Source organism: Pongo abelii, chromosome 8, assembly GCF_028885655.2.
Source record: "Pongo abelii isolate AG06213 chromosome 8, NHGRI_mPonAbe1-v2.0_pri, whole genome shotgun sequence".
NCBI classification, from domain to species: Eukaryota; Metazoa; Chordata; class Mammalia; order Primates; family Hominidae; genus Pongo; species Pongo abelii.
The window spans coordinates 100,070,932-100,085,267 of NC_071993.2; the positions used below are offsets into that span (position 1 = coordinate 100,070,932).

At 44.9% G+C, this 14,336-nt stretch overlaps 1 protein-coding gene across 2 annotated transcripts in view; it reads right to left on the reverse strand.

Annotated features, from left to right (window-relative positions):
- Positions 1-9,113: 9,113 nt before the first annotated feature.
- The window catches only part of MYOF (myoferlin), a 174,783-nt gene continuing 169,560 nt past the window's right edge, over positions 9,114-14,336 (reverse strand). For both annotated transcript variants that reach the window (XM_024253372.3, XM_063727667.1), the window contains 3 exons: positions 13,233-13,342; positions 12,719-12,866; positions 9,114-9,684 (listed from right to left, as the gene is read on the reverse strand). In XM_024253372.3, the coding sequence (XP_024109140.3) occupies positions 9,646-9,684; positions 12,719-12,866; positions 13,233-13,342 (297 nt within the window). In that variant the 3' untranslated portion in view covers positions 9,114-9,645. The remainder of the gene's footprint in view (positions 9,685-12,718; positions 12,867-13,232; positions 13,343-14,336) is intronic.

Genomic DNA, 14,336 nt, shown 5'->3' on the forward strand with positions numbered 1-14,336 from the left:
GTGGTTTCACCATGTTGGCCAGGCTGGTCTTGAACTCCTCATCTCAGGTGATCTGCCCGCCTGGGCCTCCCAAAGTGCTGGGATTACAGGCATGAGCCACCAATCCTGGCCATCTCTATAAATTTGACTACTCTAGGAACCTCATATAAATGGAATCATACAACATTTGTCCTTTTGCATCTGGCTTATTTCATTCACCTAACATAATGCCTTCAAGAGTCACCCATGTTGTAGCATGGGACAGAATTTCCTTTCTTTTTAAACCCAAATAATATTCCATTGTATGTAGATACCACATTTTGTTTATCCATTCATCCATCCATGAACGTCTTAGTCCATTTGGGCTGCTCTTAGAGAATACCATAGACTAGGGGCTTATAAACAACAGACATTTATTTCTAACAGTTCTGGAGGTTGGAAAGTCTAAGCTCAAGGCTCTAGCAGATTCAGTGTCTGTTAAGAACTTGCTTCCTGGTTCACAGATGACCATCTTCTTTTTTTTTTTTTTTTTTTGGTGAGACGGAGTCTCACTCTGTCACCCAGGCTGGAGTGCGGTGGCACCATCTCGGCTCACTGGAAGCTCCGCCTCTCGGGTTCATGCCATTCTCCTGCCTCAGCCTCCCCAGTAGCTGGGACTACAGGCGCCTGCCACCATGCCCGGCTCTATTTTTAGTAGAGACGGGGTTTCACTGTGTTAGCCAGGATGGTCTCAATCTCCTGACCTTGTGATCCGCCTGCCTCGGCCTCCCAAAGTGCTGGGATTACAGGCGTGAGCCACCGTGCCCGGCCACAGATGACCATCTTCTTCTTGTGTCTTAACCACTCGGCCACCTCGTCATTATCGTCTTGCTGTGTCTTTATATGGTGGAAAGGACAAGGGACCTTATGTGAGTCTCTTTGATAAGGACACTAATCCCAGCCATGGGGCCCCTACCCTCATGACCTAATCACCTCTCAAAAGTCTCACCTTGTAATGGTTCCATTACGAACCATTGCCTTGGGGGTTCAGATTTCAACACAGGAATTTGGGTTAGGGCCACAAATATTCAGTCTATAGCAGATTGCTTCTACCTTTTGGCTATTGTGAGTAATGCTGCTATGAACATGGGTGTACAAAAATCTCTTCGAAATCCCTGCTTTCAATTTCTCTTTTGGCTATATACCTAGCAGTAGAATTGCTGGATTGTATGGTAATTATGTATTTAATTTTTTGAGGAATTGCCCTACTCTCCTAGCATTTTTTGTTTTAGAGACGAAGTCTTACTCTGTCACACAGGCTGGAGTGCAGTGGTGGGATCATGGCTCACTGCAGCCTCTGTCTCTCAGGATCAAGCCATCCTCCCACCTCAGCCTCCCGAGTAGCTGGGACTACAGGCACGTACCACCATCCCTGGCAATTTATTTTTATTTTTTTGTAGTGACAGAGTCTCCCTATGTTGCCTAGGCTGGTCTTGAACTCCTGAGCTCAAGCGATCTCCCCTACTCAGCCTCCCAAAGTGCTGGGATTACAGCCGTGAGATTACACCATGCCTGGCCTTTCTTAATATTTTTTACCTGCTTTCTTTAATTCTGATTGTGCAGTTAGAACTTGAGGGAAAATCAGCCTCATTTTGGACAGTGTTGATTTATTTCTTTTCTAAGGCCACATTGCAAGAGCAGAACGGCTATTACCTTCCAGCCTCTATCTGTTTGGCTGTTCTTGTCCCATAATGATGATGACAATTAGAAAAATGATTAGGATGATAAAATATATTGAGGTCTTACTTTGTCCCAAGCATGATTTGAAACACTTTAACATATTGTAAGTCATTTTATCTTCACGATCATTCTATGGAGATTGTTACCCTAATTTTACAGATGAAGAAACTGAGTCACAGAGAAGCAGACCCATAAAACGATGCTGGGGTGGACAAGATCATTTCATTCAATGCTTACTTTCACCAATGAGGGAAAGGAGCCCCTGAGGGGAGATGCCTCAGGTCATAAACCAAGCTGGGGTGAACTTGCAGGCTTCCAGACGTCTGGAATCCCCTGGCCCCATGCTCTTGCTGCCTCTAAGACAGGATTCCATTCATTTATTTTGTTTATCCCAGTGACCCAGGCAAAACCTCATCTGAGAGGCTTCTGTGCTGAGTCTGAATCCAGCTGGATCTTCCTGGTTGACCTCCTGATCATCACTGAGGCAGGACTGAGCTGAAATATGATGGGGGAGGATTACAGGTTTGGCTCTAGGATTTTGTGAAAACACATGGAAGTAGCATATTAATATTAGTCAAGGACTGAAAGAGCCTTTTTAAGAACTTGAGATAAATTTTAGCAAAATCAGGTTGCCCCGAGGAGCATTCAATGTACCGTGAGAGAGTCTCTCAAAAAATTACGTCTTTTTTCCCTTGTTCAGTTTATTTAAATAGTAAAAACCTGGAGTCTGCATCTCTTGCAAACTTGCACCCCTGAAATGATGAGTCAGACCCTACGTGTGGTGAGCCTGTGTTTTTCATTATGTTCTCTTACTCGTTAGGGTTTGCAGTTAGTCCATGTTACACGTTTCCTTCGTGTTTTTCTTGAACTTCATGAACTCTGGCATTTCATTTCATGGATGTATATCCAAGGGAACAGTAGCCTTCCTTTGATCTTCCTCAGGACCCCATTATGTTTAACCTAAGAAAGATTAGGGAGTTTTCGTTCAACGCTGAACAAACACAAAATTCAGCTGCAAAAATGGCGAGTGCTTGATCTATTTACAACATCAACTCCATTATGAACTAATTCCACAGCAAGCTGACTTTGAAAAGAATTCTTCTGAATGGAATTCCCATCTGCCTTTGGAGGCTGGATGCATATGGTCCGGAGTACTAAATGTATTAGCCTCACAAAGGAATCTATTTAGCACAAAATATGTACACCGTAGAGAGTGTTTAAACTTTGAGATCACCGTGGCTGTTGGTTCCCTAGATGGGAGTCGAGTTGCTCTTTGTACCCTCTCTGTCTCCCTGAACAGAATGGGGAGTTTCTGGAAAGTTCCGTCACCTTCTAATTGTGTTTGTCACAACATCTGCTTCACGGTGGTGAAACAAGTCAGCTCCAGTCCTATGACAAACAATTCTGTGAGCTGGGGTGAGCTTGGAAGGGCAAAGAGCTGCCACTTGGCCAGCACTTGGACTCCAGACAGCTCAGCTTCCCTCTGCCCATTTGGGGTTTCCCAAATGGGTTTTTGAATCTGTCCATCTTTTAAATAGCCCTTTAATGCAACATGCAGGTCTGATTGTGACATATTATTTTTTCTAGCCTTAAAACGAGAAAGGAAGAACAAAACAAAATCAAGTGTTAGCCTGTCAGGATTTTCAGTTCCCTGTCATGTCACGGCATTGATGGAGATTTATTTTCCTAATGAAGGCTCTGGCATTAATGGTGGCACTTGCTAGAATCAGTTAGGACTAAGTGTTATTTAATTCACGGTGAAGCAACAATCTGACTGGACTGTGATTAGTTCCAGCTTTTAGCTATCATTTATAGGTCACCAGGCGGCTAACAACCTCAATTGAGAGACCATTATCTTTTGACAAGATGAAGCTTTTTTTCTGGGGGATAGAAGGGGAGACAGAGGAGTTCTACCCAGAAAGCCCAGCTCCTTGCTTTCCATGGGAATAACTTCATTCCTACGAGAGCTTTGCTGCTACTTACTCAAAGGTTCCACGCTACAGTCACACACTGTTTAAGACCAGGATATGTTATGAGAAATGTGTTATTAGGTGATTTTGTTATTGTGTAAACATCATAGAAGGTATTTACACTAACCTAGATGATACAGCCTGCACACACCTCTGCTCTATGGTACAGCCTGTTGCTCGTAAACTACAAACCTGTCCAGCATGTTACTCTACTAAACGCTGCAGGTAATGTAATACAATGGTAGGTATTTGTGTATCTAAACATCTTAATATAGAAAAGCTACTCTAAAAACATGGTATTATACACCTACAGTATGGGCATCAGGGTGAGACCTTCTCTCCAAAAAAATATAATCTTATGGGATCACTATTATACCATCCAGTCTGCCATTGACCAAAATGTTGTTATGTGGCACAAGGCTACAGTAGATTCTGGTTAGGTATTGTGAAGTCAAAGAAGGAAAAGACTTTCTCATAGCCACTCATTTATCCACTCAGCAACTCTTCCTTGAGGGAGTCATTGCAGGAGGTGTATTGGTAGGGTTCCCTGGTACGAAGGCTAATATTCGGCCTGCACATACTGGTATGGCTGTTGTAGTTTTTTTTTTTTTTTTAAATAGTGTGTATCCACCATGATGGGTTGGTGCATCTATTCTGATTGGTTGGTGCCAGTGCCATACTGATTGTTAAAAATTCCAAATAACACCCTTGCCTGGAGTGTTCTTTTGTGACGCTTACTTTTTCTGCAAGAAAATGCCATTTTCAGTTAAATTCCGTTTCATCATTAGAGTGTCTCCTTTATTAGATAAAAGCTGTAGACTCTTAGTTAAGGTCTAAGCAAGATGACATGACGTTGTTAGAAAGTAGTAGTTTGGGTGTAGGTATAATATGATTTGAAAAAATTGGGAGGTTATATGTGCTTGGGGGCCTGGACCCAGAAGAGCTTGCTTCTCTTCTTGAGGACCATGGCAATACTCAGTCAGCCTCCTAAGACAGAGGTCTACAGGGGGAGCCTGAATAACAAATAAGAATTATACCTCTGTTCCACTGGAACAATGCAATCGTTCCTGCTACCACCCCACACACAGCAACCTGTACCGTGCTGCTCGGAGTGGCAAGAGCTGACCTCTTCCTACCCCCTGAAACTGGGATCGTCCTTTCCTTCTGGGTCTTGGGAAGGTGGGAGACAGCCTTACATCTTAATCTTGCTTTTGCTTCCCTTCTATATGTGAGTCTGTGTTTTCTGTATAAAAGTCCCACAGTTAAAAGGAAAAGAACCTTTTTTTAGTGCTACTTTTGGAACCAGAACATCTGACTTTTACCAGTCAAATGCAACGCCTAAAGCTACCTGCTGGGCATTGGGAGTTGTGAAGGCACTTTACACACATGCTGCCCTTCATCCCTCACCTCAATCCAGTGAGATAGGCATTATTTCTCCCAAGTCCTGGATGAGACTGAGGCAAGACCCGAGATGCAAACCCAGGGCTGCTGCTTCTTCATGGGACAGATCTTACAGGTGCTACCTCTGCCCTAAAGGGGCTTACAGTCAGTTGGGAAGATGAGCCATGCCTATATGGCTGCAAGGTGAAACTAAGTATCACAATGTTTGTCAAACTTGAGGTCCTTGTTTTACCCCCCAGAAATTGTAATGAACTTCCAGTGTTGACTTACATTCATGAATTATTTAAATATCAAACTTTGCATGTATTTCTTACACTACTAATAATTTGGTGCATTTCCTTATATATGTACCCAAGTATTTGGGACTTTAAATCGATTTGTAATTATGATCTTCAAAAATTTCCCATACGTTAACATTTTCCTATGCCAGTCACAAAAATTTAGAAAATTGTTCTGGGCCGGGTGCGGTGGCTCACACCTGTAATCCCAGGATTTGGGAGGCCGAGGTGGGTGGATCACCTAAGGTCAGGAGTTTGAGACCAGCCTGGCTAACATGGTGAAACCCCGTTTGTACTGAAAATACAAAAAAATAGGGCGTGGTGGTGCACGCCTGTCATCCCAGCTACTCGGGAGGCTGGGGCAGGAGAATCGCTTGAACCCGGGAGGCAGAGGTTGCAGTGAGCCAAGATTGTGCCATTGTACTCCAGCTTGGGCAACAAGAGTGAAATGCCATCTCAAAAAAAAAAAAAAAAAAAAAGAAAGAAAACTGTTGTTCTTGTCTGTGGCCATACCATCCTGAACATGCCTGCTCTTATCTGAACTCAGAAGCTAAGCAGGGTCAGGTTAGTACTTGGATGGGAGAAAATTGTTGTTCTTTTTCATTTTGCACCAACATTTGGGACTTCATTATGTATTAAATGATTCCCCTAAAAGTGGGCATTTAGGTTGTTTCTGATTTGTGCCATGATAAAGCACACTGTAACATACGTTTTTGCACATGAACCTTTGGCTGCCTTTCTGATTATTTCCTTGGAGTTAATACTCAGGAGTGAAATTACTGGTTCAAAGGGCATAAACAGTTTTGAAGCTTTTAACATACATATTTCTTCAGAAAGGTTATACTAACTTGTCTACTTCTTTTTTATTTATTTATTTATTTAATTTTTTTTTTTTGAGACAGAGTCTCGCTCTGTCACCCAGGCTGGAGTGCAGTGGTGCGATCTCGGCTCACGGCAAGCTCCGCCTCCCGGGTTCACACCATTCTCCTGCCTCAGACTCCTGAAGAGCTGGGACTACAGGCGCCTGCCACCGCGCCCAGCTAATTTTTTGTATTTTTAGTAAAGATGGGGTTTCACCGTGTTAGCCAGGATGGTCTCGGTCTCCTGACCTCGTGATCTGCCCGTCTCGGCCTCCCAAAGTGCTGGGATTACAGGCGTGAGCCACCGCGCCCGGCCCTAATTTGTCTACTTCTAAGATTGAATAATCATTTTGGGGTGCAAGAGGTGTCAAAAAGAAAGTGGCATTGGATGGCTGGGTGTAGTGGCTCACACCTGTGTAATCCCAGCACTTCTGGGAGGCCAAGGCAGGCAGATCACCTGAGGTAAGGAGTTCGAGACCAGCCTGGCCAACATGGTGAAACCCCAACTCTACTAAAAATACAAAAATTAGCCAGGTGTGGTGTCAGGCACTTGTAATCTCAGCTACTCAGGAGGCTGAGGCAGGAGAATCGTTTGAACCTGGGAGGCGGAGGTTGCAGTGAGCCGGGGTTGCGCTGCTGCACTCCAGCCTGGGTGACAGAGCGAGACTCTGTCTCAAAGAAAAAAGTGGCATTTGAACCAGAACATCGAGGGTAGGCAGGAGTTCCACAGTGAAGGCAGGGGTGCCATTGAGAAAGGAGGGGACAAGGTGTATGGGAGATGATAAGCATTCAAATTCAGCAGCATTGGAGAATATCCTGTGCATTGCCTCTCAGTGATTTTGTGTATTGAATGCTAGGATTTGGGGCAGGCCATGAAGGGAATTAAAATATTCAAAACATGAAACAACTTAGCAATGACACTGACACAATCATCGTTGCAGTTTAACTTTGTCTAAGTGTCTAAAAGCATTGTCGTTATTGTACCATTTCTTACTCCCCTCAGCTGTATGTTGCCGTTTGAATAGAGCTGTTTACTGATCTTACCATGGTCTCTCATATAACGGGACAGTGTTCTCACATGTTCTAGAACACGCTGTCTTTCATGTTGACATGGAGTCACACTGTGTTGCTGTCACTCATTACTTGACAATCTCAGCCCTATGTTCCTCTTGACAGACCTCCCACTGGTGGTATAGATTTATGGTTAAGAGAAGCTGGCCAGGCACAGTGGCTCAGGCCTGTAATCCCAGCAGTTTGGGAGGCCAAGCTGGGTGGATCACCTGAGGTCAGGAGTACGAGACCAGCCTGGCTAACATGCTGAAAACCTGTCTTTACTAAGAATACAAAAAATTAGCCGGGCATGGTAGGTGGTGCCTGTAATCCCAGCTACTCGGGAGACTGAAACAGGAGAATCGCTTGAATCTGAGAGGCGGAGGCTGCAGTGAGCCAAAGTCTCGTCATTGCACTCCAGCCTGGGCAACAAGAGCAAAACTCCATTATATAAAAAAGAAGTTAAGACTGTTTGGGTGCAAGTTCCAGCTCTACCATTTATTGGTTGTGTGGCTTTGGGCAAGTTCCTAAACCTCTTTGTGCCTTAATTTCTTCAACTGTAAATGGGGTGATATGGCTTGGCTGTGTCCCCACCCAAATCTCATCTTGAATTGTGATCTGAATTGTAATCCCCAGGTATTGAGGGAGGGACCTGGTGGGAGGTGACTGGATCATGTGGATGGCTTCCCCCATGCTGTTCTCATGATAGTGAGAGAGTTCTCACAAGATCTGGTTGTTTGCTAAGTGTCTGGCATCTGCCCTGTTTGCTCGCTCTCTCCTGCCACCTTGTGAAGAAGGTGCTTGCTTCTCCTTTGCCTTCCACCACGATTGTAAGTTTCCTGAAGCCTCCCCAGCCATGCGGACCTGTGAGTCAATTGAACCTCCTTTCTTTATAATGTGCTTTGTCTGAGGTAGTATCTTTATAGCAGTGTGAAAATGGACTTACACATGGGGTTAAGAATGTTACCTATGTGTATAGGGCTTCCTTGTCCTTAAGTGAGTTAACACACATAAACCACTTAAAACACTGCTGTGCACAGCATAAGTACCTTTACTGTTAGCTTTTTCTTTTTCTTTCTTTTTTTTGAGACGGAGTCTCACTCTGTCGCCCAGGCTGGAGTGCAGTGGTGCAATCTCGGCTCACTGCAAGCTCTGCCTCCCAGGTCCACGCCATTCTCTTGCCTCAGCCTCCCGAATAGCTGGGACTACAGGCGCCCGCCACCACGCCTGGCTAATTTTTTGTATTTTGGTAGAGACAGGGTTTCACCGTGTTAGCCAGGATGGTCTCGATTTCCTGACCTCGTGATCCGCCTGCCTCGGCCTCTCAAAGTGTTGGGATTACAGGCGTGAGCCACCACGCCCGGCCTTTTTTTTTTTTTTTTTTTTTTTTTTTGAGAAGGAATTTCACTCTTGTTGCCCAGGCTGGAGTGCAACAAGGCAATCTCGGCTCACCATAACCTCCGCCTCTCGGGTTCAAGCGATTCTCCTGCTTCAGCCTTCCGAGTAGCTGGGATTATAGGCATGCACCACCACACCCGGCTAATTTTGTATTTTTAGTAGAGACAGGGTTTCTCCATGTTGGTCAGGCTGGTCTTGAACTCCCAACATCAGGTGATCTGCCCGCCTCGGCCTCCCAAAGTGCTGGGATTACAGGCGTGAACCACTGTGCCCGGCCAAGTGTTAGCTTTTATTTATAATGTTATATTCAGTTTGACCTACTGGCTAAAATTGGGCAGCATATTTATAAAGGGTATATGGCCAAGAGGTATGCCATGGCATTCTCTTCACTGAGACAACAAGGCCAGAAAAATGCCTCCTTCCCAACTTGACCCACACTTACAACGAACAGCCAGGTGTAAATGTGAAACATTTTTATTTAGTTTCATCACAGAGGTTAAATACACTTTTATGACATCCATACAAAATATAGCAATGGTTGTAGGCATAAATAAGAATTGTTCTAACTATTCTAACTGATTTTATAATGCACAGCTCTTTTAGTTGATTACAAATATGAAGTATATCACCTCAAGATGCAGAGATTTTTGAATTCTACTTAGCAGTTTCCAAAAGCTGAATTCTAGGACTGAAGACACATAAAAGGATAATTTTTAAATGGAACCAGCCACCTTGAAAAATATTTTGAAAAACATGATTTAAACTTTAGAAAATAAAACTTTTAATACTTAAGAGATAACATGATGCAAATGTTGCTTGTTGGCCTGACTTTCCAGGACTAAGACCCTCTGGGAATCAATGGGGCTCGGTGACGTAGCGTAAACTGCTACTGGGGTGTGGTCTCAGACACAAAATCACACTGGATGTTGGTCTACAGAGGCAGGATTCTCTCATTGCTGGATGACTCTTGAAATGAAGCCTTTGCTTTTGTTACGCATTTGGCTTTACAATCTTCATTGACAAATAGTTCTGGAAAGGAAATAAAAACAGTGGTAAAAAAATATGTATGTATATATGTTTTTCAGTTAGGGTTTCTCAATCTGGAGAAAAAATTGACATTTTGAACCAGATGACTCTTTCTTGTTAGGGAGTGTCCTGTGCATTGTAGGATGTTCAGCAGCTTTCACTGGCCTCTATACACCGAGTGCCAGTAGCACCCCCCAAGTTGTTGCAACCAAAATGTCTCCAGACATTGGCAAATGTCCTCTTGGGGGTGGGGAGCAAAAATCTCCCCTAATTGGGAACCACTGGTTTATTTTTATTTTATTTTTTGTTTTTTGAGATGGAGTCTTGCTCTGTTGCCTAGGCTGGAGGACAGTGGTGTGATCTCGGCTCATCGCAACCTCCGCCTCCCAGGTTCACGCCATGCCATTCTCCTGCCTCAGCCTCCAGAGCAGCTGGGACTACAGGCACCCACCACCATACCCAGCTAATTGTTTATATTCTTGGTAGAGATGGGGTTTCACCGTGTTAGCCAGGATGGACTCGATCTCCTGACCTCGTGATCCACCTGCCTCAGCCTCCAAAAGTGCTGGGATTACAGGTGTGAGCCACCATGCCCTGTGGGAACCACTGGTTTAAACCAATAGAATCTTTCTTTTACTTTTTTTTTTTTTTTTTTTTTTGTGAGACGGAGTTTTGCACTTGTCACCCAGGCTGGAGTGCAGTGGCGTGATCTCCGGTCACTGCAACCTTTGCCTCGCAGGTTCAAGCGATTCTCCAGCCTCAGCCTCCCAAGTAGCTGGGATTACAGGTGCCCACCACCACGCTCTGCTAATTTTTAAATTTTTAGTAGAGACAGGGTTTCACCATGTTGGTCAGGCTGGTCTCAAACTCCTGACCTCAGGTGATCCGCCCGCCTCAGCCTCCCAAAGTGCTGGGATTATAGGTGTGAGCCACTGTACGCAGCTGCCAATAGAATCTAAATCAGGAAAAAGAATTAACTAGGCTGGGTGCAGTGGCTCACACCTGTAATCCCAGCACTTTGGGAGGCTAAGGCAGGCGGATCACATGAGGTCAGGAGTTGGAGACCAGCCTGGCCAACATGGTGAAACCCCGTCTCTACTAAAAACACAAAAATTAGCTGGGCATGGTGGTAGGTGCCTGTAATCCCAGCTACTTGGGAGGCTGAGGCTGGAGAATCGCTTGAACCTGCGAGGCAGAGGTTGCAGTGAGCCAAGATTGCGCCACTGTACTCCAGCCTGGGTGACAGAGCAAGACTCCATCTCAAAAAAATAAAAAAAATAGGAGAAGTTTTTTAAATGGTCAAGACAGTTGGACTGGGACCGAATGTGGTGGCTCACACCTATAATCCTAGCACGTTGGGAGGCTGAGGTGGGTGGATCACTTGAGGTCAGGAGTTCGAGACCAGCCTGGCCAACATGGTGAAACCCAGTCTCTACTAAAAATACAAAAATTGGCTGGGTGTGGTGGCAGGCACCTGTAATCCCAGCTACTCGGGAGGCTGAGGCATGAGAAATGCTTGAACCTGGGAGGTGGAGGTTGCAGTGAGCCGAGATCATGCCACTGTACTCCAGCCTGGGTGATAGAGTGAGACTCTGTCTCAAAAAAAAAAAAAAAAAAAAAAAGGCAGTTTGACCATCTATGACTGTAAAATAGTGTACATATACTCATAGATGACAAACTAGAAGTACCATACTGGGGAAAAATGAAGACACACAACCCCTGCTACTTGTATGGCTATGATACTATTTTTTTTGAGACAGAGTCTCGCTTCTTCATCCAAGCTGGAGTGTAGTGGTGTGGTCTCAGCTCACTGCAACCTCCGCCTCCCCGGTTCAAGCAATTATCCTGCCTCAGCATCCCCAGTAGCTGGGATTACAGGCATGTGCCACCTACCCAACTAATTTTTGTATTTTTAGTAGAGATGGGGTTTCACTATGTTGGCCAGGCTAGTCTCGAACCCCTGACCTCAAGTGATCCACCCGCCTCAGCCTCCCAAAGTGCCAGGATTACAGGCATGAGCCACCTTGCCCAGCTGATATTATTATTAATGTGTTTTTGGAGTAAGAGCTTTTGAATGTCTCCTGTGACATTCTGTGCCACTCGCCCAACTTCTGAGCATGGCTTCCTCTGCCTGGACTATCCCTTCTCCACTTGGCAAACTTGAATGTCCCCTCCTTGGAGGAACTGTTTTAGCAGGGGGTGCCCACGGTTGTTTGTTTCTCTCTCCGTAACAGCTCACCTCCCTTAGTAATGTGTCCTTGTTCCCATGGCTGCTAGTTCCCAGAATATGAACTGCTCTTGGGCACAAATCATGCTAATAATTTAATCATCTCTATAACTTAATTCCTAGCCTATCTAGATGCGCAATACATCCTCTGGATGGAGGAAGGGGAGGTACTACTTCTAGGCACGCTGCCAAATCTCCCACTTGGACTCCCGTTTATGACTGGGGTGATTAGGGGAACATTTAACGGGGAGGTTATACGTGACATGAGCCTTAAAGAATGAGTGAAATTTTGATAGATAAATGTGGACAGAGAAACAAAATTGGCAAAGGCATCCAGATAGGTAAGGGCAATAATATTTGGGGAGGTTGGGATCAACGATCTAGTTTGGGTGGAACACAGGGTATATGTAGACCCACAATGAACCCAGATTTGGGGATTCTTGAAGCTAGGACAAGGAATTAGGATGCAGGATGGTTTGGAACAAGAAAGTCTGAAGGCAGGAAGATCAGTTGGAAATGCTGGCTGTAGTCCAGACACACACTGATTGAGACCTAAGTGATTTCTCCTAGAATTCCTGAAACCAAAGTTATTTTCAGACCATAAAGTTCTGCCCGTAATTTGTGAAACCCTGAGAATGTGATTCTAATTACAAGACACATTACTTTAAATTTCCCCAAAGCAGAAGGGTTGCAACCCCACGCTGCTGAGCGGGTCATTCTTCTGCACAGTGGTCAGGGCAGATGCCAAGGGAGAGGACCAATCACAACTCACAAGAAAGCCAAGACAAGGGGCCAAGGAAGGGCTCCTACCGGCAAAGAGTAGAGGAGCACGGCCACGAAGAGCAGCAGAATAAGCAGGAACAGCAAGCCGATGATGACCCACTTAAAGCGGCGCCACACGATGAACTTCATGGTCTTGCATGGGTTGGTGAACCAGAGGAAGGAGGTTTCTGGTCGACTGCATTGCAAAGAAACAGTATCACCTACCCAACTCAGGAGGGATGCATATTTTATTCCAGAGCATAACACGGTTTCAGGAATAAAGAATCACATTAATAAGGTCAAGAAAAGATACTGTTCCCCTTCATTGACTGAGAAAGGCTCTTTAAACTATGACAGCTTCCTAAGATGCTGAACTTTGGTTTCCTGGAAAGGAGAATTCTTAAAATGAAGCCAGATCACCAACCTCTCCACCCCCACCCACCACTATTAAATACCAGATTAGGAGGACCACAAAAGCTAATCCAACCCATTAAGCCAATGGGAAGGGGGGCTCTCAGCCTGCAGGTGTTTGGGGAGTGGGAGAACAAAGAAGGTCTCTCACTTTGGTAAGTCCAGCTTGGGGTTCATGTTGGGTTCGTCCCGCCCCTTCCCGGCTGGCCTCTCGTCGGCCTCCTTCTCGTTGAGGATTTCCAATGTCATCTCCACTTTCCCCTTCAGTAAAGCAGAGCAGGTTAAACACATGACATCATGTTTCACAAATATTTTTACTTCAACCCAAGGAGTATTCCCCGAGCAATGATTTTTATTCTTGTAAAACAATCCTTAGATTGCCTTCAATTTTCCTCAAGAGATTTCATTCCATTTCCTCTTCCATGTGTTTCTGAACTGACTCTGTGTGGGAAACTTTGAGAACAAATTGCTTCCCCCACTCCCTACTTTTCATTTTCTGTATCCCCCTCACTCTAACATTCTCACATTGGTCTCCTTGTCTCCCCACACACCTTCCTATGTAACTTCACTTGGACCCAGACTAACCTGAATACCGCTAACAACAATATCTAACATTTATTGAGCATTATTGTAGGCTCCCAGTAAGAGAACAGAGCCATATCTCTTCATGCCTATCATTGTCACCTACTGTGCACAGTTGCTGGCATTCAGTAGGTACTCCATGTACACTAGCTCAATAAATGAATGAATGAGTGAGTGAATGAATGTTGTCTCCCTGCTCACGGGTTCCTGAGTGATGCTCCCAGCACTGTTTAAATGTTCTACGTGGGTTATCTCATGTAATGCTCATGGCAGCCCTACAAAGGTACTATTATTGTCCTCATGTGCAAGTGAGAACAGTGAGGCCAAATTGAAAGTGGTCTAGAAACTTGCCCACTTTTGGCTGGGCACAGTGGCTCATGCCTGTAAACCCAGCGCTTTGGGAGGCTGAGGCGGGAGGATTACTTGAGGTCAGGAGTTCAAGACCAGCCTGGCCAACATGGCGAAACCCCATCTCTACTAAAAATCCAAAAAAAAAAAAAAAAAAATTAGCCAGCGTGGTGGCGCACGCCTGTAGTCCCAGCTACTCGGGAGGTGGAGGTTGCAGTGAGCAGAGATCACACCACTGCACTCCAGCCTGGGTGACAGAGTGAGACTTCGTCTCCAAAAAAAAAGCAACAAACTTGCCCACTTTTATAGTGAGCCATACCTAAGA